The sequence below is a fragment of the Micromys minutus genome (assembly GCF_963924665.1).
Source record: "Micromys minutus genome assembly, chromosome: X".
Lineage (NCBI taxonomy): Eukaryota > Metazoa > Chordata > Mammalia > Rodentia > Muridae > Micromys > Micromys minutus.
The window spans coordinates 82,470,533-82,482,316 of NC_137970.1; the positions used below are offsets into that span (position 1 = coordinate 82,470,533).

The 11,784-nt window shown below is 39.2% G+C and overlaps 1 protein-coding gene across 2 annotated transcripts in view; it reads right to left on the reverse strand.

Annotated features, from left to right (window-relative positions):
- Window positions 1-10,558, reverse strand: part of CHRDL1 (chordin like 1) — a gene marked incomplete at its 3' end in the record, with an annotated part of 106,019 nt that extends 95,461 nt beyond the window's left edge. Inside the window, exons 1-2 of one of the 2 annotated variants that reach the window (XM_080909615.1) lie at window positions 10,434-10,558; window positions 6,544-6,692 (exon numbers count right to left, since the gene is read on the reverse strand). In XM_080909615.1, the coding sequence (XP_080765741.1) occupies window positions 6,544-6,622 (79 nt within the window). In that variant the 5' untranslated portion in view covers window positions 6,623-6,692; window positions 10,434-10,558. The remainder of the gene's footprint in view (window positions 1-6,543; window positions 6,693-10,433) is intronic. The other variant, XM_080909614.1, reaches the window with a different exon arrangement.
- Between the last annotated feature and the right edge of the window lie 1,226 nt (window positions 10,559-11,784).

An 11,784-nucleotide genomic window follows, 5' to 3' on the forward strand; every position in this document is an offset into this window, starting at 1 on the left:
TATTGTAAAAACAATCATGTTAATGTGAATGTTTCTTTGGATGTCTGACAGCTGTTATTAGTCTAATAGGCACATTAAACATCTATTATGTGATCATTTCATTATACTGTATGCCAATTAATGAATGTAACTAAATGTTAAGGTACATGGAGCACATTTTATCATCATTATTGAAAGGCATTTCTTTTGTTATTACTTAATTTCTGCCCTATTCCTTTACAGATGATTAACTAAAAGAAAAAAAAAAAAACACCAAGGAGCCCCTCTTTATCTTATGAGTCTAAGCTTATAGCTGTTTCCTTTATGCTGCACAGAATGTGCTTTGTTTGAGCAGCTCCTGATAAACACAGCTTAAGTAGTAGGTGGAAAACGGGGATACTCTATTGGTGCAATTGCTACTTTTCAACAAACCCAAAGGTTTCTCTTTTTATTTCTTCAGAATGAACACACCAAACTGAAATAAATATGCTATCATCTACCTAACTACATCCCAACTGTATCTACATTTTCTTATTTAGATGGCCTATGATTTATTTCATCTTTAAAAATCATTATCTTCCAACTAGTCTTTTCATCTCAAACCCCGATCCAATGTTTGTGGAAGGAGTCAAGCTATAAATCTTAAATGAATAAAATCCTCTTCAGCATGACCTCATGACATGATGAAAAGTCCAGGTGCTTTATGCAAAATACACAAAACTGAAATCTTGGCTTCTCTTGTCTCTTTCCCATGGTCCCTACTCTCTGTCCATAATGTAAGATTTCTTCCCAGGAACATATTTTTATCCTTTCCAAATTTTGATTTGGCTCAGTTATGTCACTGAATATTTTAAAATTCCAATTTCATTTTTATTTGTGTCTACATTTCTGTGTATGAATGTATATAGTATATGTGTGTGGTGTATGTCTGTGTGTGTGTTCACATTTGTGTGTGAACAGTCATGACTATACATGGAGGTCAAAGGAATACACTGAGTATCATGCTCAATAACTCTACAATAGTGAGACAAAGTCTTTCATTGAATCTGGAGTTTGGTTTGTGGCAATCTAGTCTTAGCATTCTCCCATCTTTGTCTCCCACATTGCTATGGTTACTTATTTTTACATGGGTTAATAAGGCTTCAAACACAATCCTCATTCTTACTTAGCAGTTTTCCTCCTGTGCCATTTCCCAGCCTCAATCTCAGGCTTTTTGATGTTGTTACTGTTACTTTACTGGTTTGGGGATGGAATTCAGGGCTTTGTACCTGCTGGGTAATCACTGAATTCTATCCCTAGCCTTTTGTTCTTTAAGTTCCAAAGTGTACATTGCCTCTCTTAAGGAAATGTTGTTACAAAGGTCTTTATTCATTCACTTAGATCATCACTTATATATTAAGTTGCTGCCACCACATGTAAAAGGCTGGGCTTGAATTCAAGAAAATGAACTGGCTTCTTCAAAGAATTTCCAGAGCCAAATTAGTATAGTGAAGAGAATATTGTATTTGGAGGTCTGTGCTTTAGTTCTGACTCTGGCTGGCATTTACAGTGATCTGTCTTTTCACCAAGTCATTTGATGCCATTTTGTTTCAATTTTTTTTTTATCTCAAAACTTAGTGGAGCATGTAACTTGGTTTTGTAAATAGTTCCATAATGACTACCATTTATTAAGAGCTAATCTTGTCCCAGCCAATATGTAAATGATTCTGTTGGTTCTGATGGTTGATCATGATGGCCAGCTTGATAAGACTTAGAAATGCTTTGGAAACACACCTCTAGACATGCCTGTGATAGGTTTTTCTAGATTAGTTTAACTGATGTGCAAAGAACTATCCTGAGGACAGAACCTATCCATGGGGTCTAGTCCCTATCTGAAGGACCAGGAGAGAGGGTACTGAGTGGCGGTATTTGTCTCTATGCTTCCTGACCACAGACAAAATGTGATCAGCTGCCTCAATTCCTGCAGCAATGCTCTTCTAGGTATAATGAAACATACTCTCAAACTGAGCCAGAATCAATGTTTCCTTCCCTAAACTTGCTTTTCTGCCAGTTTTTTTCACAGCATTGAGGAAAATTAATCCAAGGTGATCACTATTTCTTCTACACTAGTGGTTCTCAACCTTCCTGGTGCCATGACCCTGTAATACAGTTCTTAGGTTGTAGTGACTCCAACCCTAAAATGATTTTGTTGCTACTTCATAACCGTAATTTTGCCACTGTTATGAATCACCAACTAAATATGTGACATGCAGGATAGCTAATATGTGACACCCCCCCCCCTGTGAAATGGTCATCTGACCTCCAAAGGGGTCACAACACACAGGTTTCGAACCAGTGACCTAGAGGGTAATATTCCCCAAGTACATAAGACAGTTGGAAAAATAAGGGTTGAATCTAGGCTAATTTCATAGTCATCATGCTCCTGTATTTTTTTTAAAAAATCAGAATTTACTTTGAACAATATTTAGCTGTCTAACAGAGGGTTAAGAACGTGCTTAGCTCAGGTTGGTCTTAAATTCACAATCCTTCATTTCCCTGGTGCTGAAATTAGAGGCAGGCATACCATGATGAAGTTATCTGACTTTACAGCACTCTTCCTCTCATCTTCTTCCACCTAGATAAATTTTAATAAGTATACTCTCTTTACTGCTTCTTTTTAATGTTTAATAATATGTGAAATGCCAAGGAGATCTTAGAAAAGCTGTGCTTTTTTTGTCTGGCTTTCACCAGAGATGTAGCAGATGCCTGCATGGACACAAATTGCTAAGCTTCTTCTTCTTCTTCTTCTTTTTTTTTTAATTTTTTTTTATTTTTTTTTTTATTTTTTGCTTCTCTTACTATGCTGGTGGCTCGCCTTTCCTGAGAATTCTAGACTCCCACTTTATTTAATCCAAACATAAATGTTTGCAAGCTTTAGCTTGGAAGAGAAAAACGAGTGAGAATATATTCTCTCAGAGACCCACTTTACTTTTATAGGGCAGGGATGGATCCATGCGACACAGTTTTGTCTCCAGCAGCCTTGCCAGACTTAGTATAGTCTGGTTCATTAGAAACATATAATAAGATATTCTTCACAATTCAGTTCTTCAACTTCACTTTGATCAATACTTCATTACCTAAGTTAGATCTGCCAAAAGGGGCAAACTTGTCAGCCCATTTGTCCCATATTTGCATGAATATTATGCTGTGAATGTTACGCTCCTTTGAACTTCAAAAGAACTTCCTGGCCTCACTGACTACAACTTTAACAACAGAGAATAATGGAGTTATAGAAAGATATTTTCCTGGCTAAGAACCTCAAACTTTGCTGATGCTGGACAGTAGCAAACTTTTATATAAGTAACAAATGGCTCATTCATCCACTGCAGTGCACTATCAGTATTTCCTGGTGTCCTTAGCCTGTCTTCCTGCTTGTGAAAGCAACTACAAGTATGGCTAATTAGCTAGCAGTAAATGACAACACAAGCCTTCACCACTCCCTGTGAACAGAGTTTTCTGCATACAAAGCTTTTTTCCTAAAACTCTTCATTTTTCCACAGCAATTGAGAAAAGATCTTTCACCATAAGGGCACGTCACATGCTTCCTACTCAGGGTGTCCAGATAGATCAAACATTCTCCTGGGCTTCAGATGAATCTATTCTAACCAGCACTTGATAACTCAAAAACTGAGGTTTCCTTAAATAAAATAGAGACAGACAGAATGAACAGATGAAAAATTTTAACACTTCTATATTTATGTATTTTTCTCAGCTTTGTAAAATTTAAAAATAGCCCTCCTTTTCAAGTACTCATATGCCTTCCTTTCTTTTGTACTAGACAATTAAAAATATGGGTCTTTTTCTCTGAAGAATTTTTTTCCTGTTTAAAATATAGTGATTTCCACTTGTGGAAATTCTGGAATACAAAATATAAAAAGATCATAAATATTACTCATGAGCCCAGAGACTTAAAACTAATTCTCTGGTGCATCCCATATATGAATCTAAATTCTTCATGGAACAGAGAACTATGGATAAATTCCAAAAGAAAATATAATAATTTAGGTGGGAGAGACCTCCCAGAAAATTCAGTAGCCACAGAGGAAAGGAATACAGACCTGACCACACAGAATTTAAACAGTGATATAAAAATACAACTTATATAAACAATATTTGAAATAACAAAAAGCTAGTAAGATTTTATACATGAAAAATAAGTAAGTCCAATTAAGACAAAATGTTACTGAAATGATCATATAGGAACAGAAAGATATGAAGGCAAAAATGAAATATAATTTGTATAACTATGATGATCTTCCAATATAAAGATCAACAACACTCTTGGCAAAGGAATTATAAATGAGCATTCATACATAGGAACTTACTGAAGAGGAATTTGACAGCAGTTATCCAGATGAAAACTAAAACACTATTTGACTATCAATTCCACATGAATGTGTACATTAAGATCTAAAAAGGTCTCATTAATGCCCTTAATTTGTAATATCAAAAAACTAGAAGCAACATATCTACAAATAGAGGATGCTTAGTTAATCTATGGCATACACATGCAGTTGAAACTGAACCAGGCATTAGAAAACCATGACATTGTTAGACATATTTTACCATGACATAGAAGGCTATCATGCATATATTTGTCCTTCTGAGATATAATTTAAAAAGCATTATAGGGCCACCAACTTTTCAAAAAAATGAGTTTATAATACAGTGCTTGGATCATTTGTAGAAATTCTCCATTTGTTTGATATTTCCACTGTTTATTATTTGTCATTGTTATGGTATCAATATAAATATGTGTGCATAAACTTTCCATGTATGAAGGCAGCGTACATGAAGCACAAACTATGAGATTTCCTCTTTAGTAAAGATTATTTTGCATATCTCTGATTTAGGTGTGGCCACACTAAATTTTAGTAAACAATTATCATGGTTAATGGCCTCACCATCTGAGAATAATCTGAAATATTAGACCCAAACAGTGCCTTAAGACATGTTACATCAACTAAATATTAAAATGACTTGAGACATAATAATAGGCAGGAAGAAACATTAGAAAGTATCAGTTTAGGCTCCATAAATCATATTTCTTTGATTTGTCAGCAAAATTCTAAGTCTTATGGATAATATTCTTCAATTCTTGGTAAGTATGGAAGACCTCCAAGAAGAAATAGTCTATCGAGAGTTACAGTATTCCCTATGAGGCCATCAGTAACGCAGGCTATAAGGGAAATGTCTTTCTAAGAGACCAGGAATTTTTGATGTCTGCCAATTGTTAACGGAGTTAAGAACGGGCAGACAACATTTCTATCACATGCACTCAAATAAACAGAGACTGTTCTGATATGGACCACTCTGTGGATGGAAAGAAAAGTGGGTAATGTGAGAAAGACAAAGGGAGAACCTCAAATTTCCTTTCAGAGACTGTCCCCCCACTTCTCCAATTATGCCTCACTTATTCTAGATGTCACTACACATCACAGATGCTTGATCTCCTTATCAAATGCATTCTTCTTTGGTCCAAGAAGAAGACCGAATGTTATGAAAATCATTGTGGTACAGACACACTCTTAATGATAGAATAGGCTTGGCTCTGCCCTCCTTATCAATGTGCTTTTTGTCACCCATATTTAATTCTATAGATAGAAGCAATAAATGTTCAAATGATGGGATTCAGATGCTGCTACAGCTCCTATCAAGAATATTTTACAGCTCTTTCTCATGAATAAGTTTAGTGGAGCACATATACCCCTGCTGGACCAAATCCACTCTGTGCTTTTTTTTTTTTTTTTTTTTTTTTTTTTTTTGTAGCTCTAAAAAAGAATTATAGCTTAGTTTTCTCCTTAAATATAGAGCAAGTATCGAACTCAAATGTGTCTGTAAGTATCCAAAAGATGTTGAGGCCTATAAGATCAGATATGTCAGCAGTGGCAGCAAGGGGTGGCAAATTAGACTTCATCCCCTCCAGCCCTCCTACCATTCTCATTTTCTCTAATGTGTTAGCCCAGACAGATTATTGATTTTCTAGAACTATCGCCTGGGTTTGTGTGGACATTCCTTTCAATAAATGACATCTAATTTCTTAACAGTTCTTGGAACTTAAGTTTCATCGCTGGGTCTGAGTCCAGTTCCTTCGTTGATTTTCAGTAATAGGGATATGCAGAGCCTGTCTTTCCCTGCTTTCTTTGTCTTATGCTTTTTTATAAACTTAAACCTTCACTGGAGAGTCTGAAAATGGGGGAAAAATCCAGCTCATCTGTCAGATATTCTAGAGTTACGTAAAATAGAATGATATTTGTACATTTGAGAAGAGAAAAGAGAGAATTGTCATGTGTTCTTTGAGAAGAAAACTATATGATAATCAGAAAAACAGCCTCAAGTTTAGTTGGCTTGATTCAAAGCTCTCATTCTTTCATTAACTCATACATAAATCAATAACATTTATCTTCTTCTAGAGTATCAGCATGGATACATTTGGGCTAATCATAATCCCTACAGAATATAACCACAATGTCAACGGCGTGATGGATTTGAGATTTCTTTTTCTTAAAAATGTAAGATACTTACGTTTTACTTGTTCTGTTTTGCTTCCTTCCAGGAAAATGAAGAAGAAAAACAAGGAAACGATATATTTCATGCCTTCCATCTTCCCCTTTCTTCTCCTTTGAGCTACCGCAAAATGTAATTCAGAGACTCTGAGGAGTGGTAGACTAAAGCTGTTGAGAGGGAAAAAGAAAGGAGTAATTAAAAGAGATCCCCGTGGACTGATCAACATCAATGATACGTAGGTTCCTAACTGGCTAAAAAAAAAAAAAAAAAAAAAAACATGCTGAAGAATGTACTGGAGTGCAAGCATTGTTTGCAGAAGAAAAAGAACTTGCCTCTCCTGCCTTGTAAAGATTATGAGAGGAAATTCTCATGAGTTGAGTACATATTCCTGTCCAACACCGAGGCTAAATCCTTCAAGCAAGTCATAGGAAAAGAAAAAAAGAAAAATTAAAAATTTTTGGACATTTTATTTTTGGTGGATGGAACTAGAGATTCAGAAATTAGGGGTTTATTTTTTAAAAAAGGCTGTTCTGGCAAACAATGTACAAGTAGCAAGGATTTTACTACAGTGATGTCATTCAAAGATCCTTCCCCAACCAGTGTTTCTCTCCTGTCTTCTATGAGATCTAAAAGGATCTTCACTTTGGGTGTTTAGGTTGCAAAATGTAGACGTGATCTGGTAATGGATGCGATTTAACATCTGAGAAGTTTTATGGCTTAGAATAGTTCAGACGCATTTGTTCTCATGAGGTCCATTGTGAAAAGAAATGTAAAATGGGCGATTTTAAGAGCAAATAAGCAAATTTCAACAGTGATTCATTCAATTTGTCCTACCACACAAGAGGCTGTTAAGGCAACCACAATTCTTTAAAAATAGGTAGTGGTGGGCAAGCTTGAAGTCTGAAGCCCTTGAAGCCTTAAAACACAGACAATTTGCTTACAACCAGTCATGACTATTTTCCATGGATTTTAGAGATCATAAAATCAACAGGTAATTGGAAAATAGTTAAATATTCTAGAAGCATCGCGTTCAATCAGTGATTAATCTTAAATAGTAACATACACACGGTGGTGTTTTCAGTGAATCAAATGTAAATATTAAACATAAACTATTTATTTGAAGGAACAAAATGCAAAATGCTTTTTGTTGTTGTTGTTGTTTGAGAATTGAATCTCTTTAAGCTCTACAGTGGATGTCACAGCTTTTACTTTAAAGGCTATGAAACTGCCATGACCATTTAAAAAATCCGTTGTTTCAGCATAGCCCGGCGGTAATCCCAGCAGGCAGATGCACAAGGATCACTGTAAGTTCAAGGCCCACACTAGAATACCTTGTAAAACACCCCCCCACACACACAGCACACACACACACACACACACACACACACACACACACACACACACACACAAAACAAATAAAAAAATACTACTACCACCACCAAAAACAAAAACAAAAACAAAAAAAAACCCAAAAAACAAAAAAAAAAACTCCTTCAGATTATAAATATATGCACACCTGGCTGATCATAAAGAATGATTTGTGCTATCAGGCTAATTTGTGCACCCACCCACTCTCATTCTCAGCTCCCTGCACATTAGGGTCACATTCTCCTTGCACATGTTCCTAGCCTTGCTGAAGCCTGAAGTCTTACGCTTTTGTCTGTTTTGTGGGCTTCCAGTCTATTTTCCGTTATTCAGAACATCACTGTGTGTTGAGAGCAACTAGATTCCTTTGAGGCAAAGCATTTTTTAGCAACAGTTTAACACAGCCACCCACCCCGGTGGAGTTCTTCCTGAGCCTACTCTAATAAGCCTTTTTCTCTAAGTCTCCTTAAGACAAAGATTTTTAACTTTTGGAATCTAATTTATCACAATCCTATATGGATCTCAAGGGGTGCTTCTGAAACCATAGCTTTTGAGTCTCCCCATGCAAGAATCAACGGGGTTGTTTTTCTTGTACAGTGGTTGGGCGATTTAGTGTACAGTAGCATTGCTTCGTAACTCAAGCTGGCAAGAAAATGGCCCTTAGAATTTTTGCTTTTCTTGGGTCTCAACTAATGTTATGAGCAAACAGAAAAGTTGGTGACTAGAGAGCAATTAATCTCTTTTGCCATTCCTGTCATCTGTGTGGTCTCCCAGGAGGAGATGGAGAACATCAGAAAACGAATCGTTTTATAAATATTCACGTATGATTTACATGATCCTGAAGTCTTTGCCTTTGTGTTCTGTGCAGAAATATGAACCGAAAAGGATTCACTCCCCAGGGCTCTTTGTTACTTTATTTCTCTTTATTCCGTTACCTTTCTATTTTTGGGCAGGAGGTTGTTTGAGACATTTGTTGGGACTGTAGCAATAAACAGAAGCATCACTCGGGAAATATCCGACTCTTATTCCTGCAAAGAGCCAAAGTGTCCCTAATTTTTCAAATTATACTTTGACCCAGTTAACTGGAGTTATTTCTGCATTAACTCTCTGCTTCACACAGACCGCTGTGCTGCTGAACTTGCACTGGCTCTTACAGGTTACTTGGAAATGTTACCACCTACCTGTTGGGGTAAGGACAAAGGATCCAGAGCCCAAGAAGAACGAAACAAAGAAAACAAAATCCTGCAAATAACCCTAAGGAGTGAAGATGGGGAGGGAGAGTGTTTGGGCTTTCTAAGAGATGAAGAAATGTGTCAGATACCCAGAGAAAGGCATCAATTCCGGTGTCTCTAGAAAATCAGTGTTCGAATTGCTCATTTGCATTAAGCAAAGGGGCCAATTGCTCCTTGCTAGGTTGTAATTGCAAGATCATCTGGGCCACACATTCTCAAAGCACATCTCCTGAGCAGAACAGAACCAGAGACTTCTTCAAAGAAAAGACGACAGTTACATCCATTTGACACACACCACTTTACACTTGACAGAGTCTCTTTGAGGCTCAGGGAGAAGCTTGACTTTGTAATTTCAGTCAATGACATCGGTGGGATAGCCCCCTTGGGTAGCAATTTTCTTCCTGACAATAAGAAAGACACTGGAGACCCCAGTCCTTGTCCATCAGCTGAAATCCTCTCACCAGGCTACCCAACAATAAAACCACCCTTAACTCCTGGTGGGTTACCAGAGAAGGATGAGAGTTGGAGTCCAATGTATCTCTTGTCAGAGGCAGAGCCTTCATCACGCTTGTGACTGACAAAGAGAATGCCATGTTTTGGGCTTAGAAAACACCTTCTGATCTAGCATTCAGTTTGACTCCATACAATTATACTGTCAAACACAGGGGAGTGCACTGGAGGGAGACAGAAATTAGAATTGACTTAGTGGCAGGGCTGGAAGGTAGCTTTTTTCAGGCCCTGAATTCCCGCAGTCCCACTTATTTTTTGAGCCTAGTATGTCAAATTCTGATCCCAGAGGTCTGGGCTTGAGAAAAAAAAAAAAAAAAAAAAAATAAGGGGTGAGATGGGGAGGATGCCCAAAAGAGACAGGAGCCTCTCCTCCCAGCTTGCCTCCTGTTTCATTAAATTGTAAATCAGTCCACAGTACTTGACTAAAGAAGCAAAACTGGCTCTTCCTTAACCACATGGAGTAATAAAGCAGCGCACAGAACCCATAGGTAGCTTGGCAGGGAATCACTGCCTCTGGAAGGCTAAGAAGTACCAGTACACGTACAAAGACCGGCCGGACAGGGAGCAGCAGTTGTGGGTTCAAATCCCCAGCTCCCGGTCTGTTTCTTGGGGGTTCCTGGGGTTCTACCTTCATTCGGTCAGCAGGACTATAGAACTGGTTGGAATGGCGGGTCCCAAAGTTCAAAGCACCCTGTGGGAACGTCCAAGGGCAGTTTCAGGCAACAGAATGCAACCCACCTGTGAAAAGATTGGAAAGCAAGATAGAGGTGAGGGGAAAGGCATAAGGCACTGCTTACTGACCTGGGCACTGGCCTCCTCCTTCTGCCACGCTTGCACAAGCTCTGAGCTCCCTGGGGCGCTCCTCCGAGGTCTGGGGCTCGCAGGTTGTGGCGAGAACTTGAGTGCGCGCGAAGGGGGAGGGGGGACTCAAAAGTGGGTGGGAGGAAAAACATCACCGCCCTCGCACCACGAGGGAGCAGAGGCTCTCTTGGCTCCAGGGGGCAGAGCCAAGGCGCGGGCGCGGCAGCCCGGGGCCACCTGCCCGCCCGCCTGTCCGCTCCCCACTTGGCCTGGCCGCCTGGAGCTGGCGGGAAGTTCTCCTGTGAGCAGCCCAAGCCGCTGCAAACAGGCACCCTTTTTTATCCCAGCACTGGGCTTTATTTCTACATCCCAGACCCGAAAGTTCCAAAATGGGGAGAAAGTGTGAGGCTCAGCCGGCACTTTCCCATCACGCAGCGCCCCCACCACACACCCCTCCTTTGGCTAGTAGAGCATTGGGGTCTTAAAGGGACCGCGCATCTTCTGCAACCCATCCTCTGCCTCTGCAGTGGATGCTCTGAAGAGCTCCCCACCTATGCTGCCTGTCCTGAAGACCCTAACTCTTAACTACCCATGACTCCTCCACATTGATGCACCTCGCCTTCTCTCCTGCGGGCCAGGGACCCTTCCTCTGCACCTGATCTGCTCCTCAACTGTGGTCTGTGTGCAAGTTGAATTGGCCTTACAGATCACACCCTACGACACATCTGATCATTTCAGGGCATTCCTCATATCATCATCACAAGTGAGAACGGCTTGGTGTTTTTCTGAACATGATGAGAATGAGGGAGGGAGACTGAGGGGAAATCCGAAATCTAGTTTCTGCTACATTGCTCTCCCAAACCGTGTGGGAAGGGTGCCTACTAACTGTTAAATGTTTTGAGAAAAATTTGAAGTGGCCAGAAATCATGGCCACCACTGTTTCACCAGTCCCGCAGACTCTATATTGGACTAAGGGCCTGACCTTTAAAATTCAAAACAGGAAGAGTGCGTAGTATTTCTGGAGCTCGCAAACACACTACTGCTGATGTGTACTTAGGTGTCAGACTACAGTTACAGAGATGCTATAAAAGTGGGACTCATATTCTAAACATCTGTGTCCCACTTCATGGCTCATGGAATGCATACAACGTACTACTACATCAATATTAGTATTGAAAACCTTGACACTTGTCTTACACACTAAAAACAAAAACAAAATCTATCAGTAGCCTTATGAGATGCTGGGGACCTTTTATGCCAGTCAAATCAACTTCTTCAGAAGTGAAAACCGACATGGGCGGTGGATGTATGCAAGGTCACACAGATAGTAAATGACATATTTGAGAGTCTA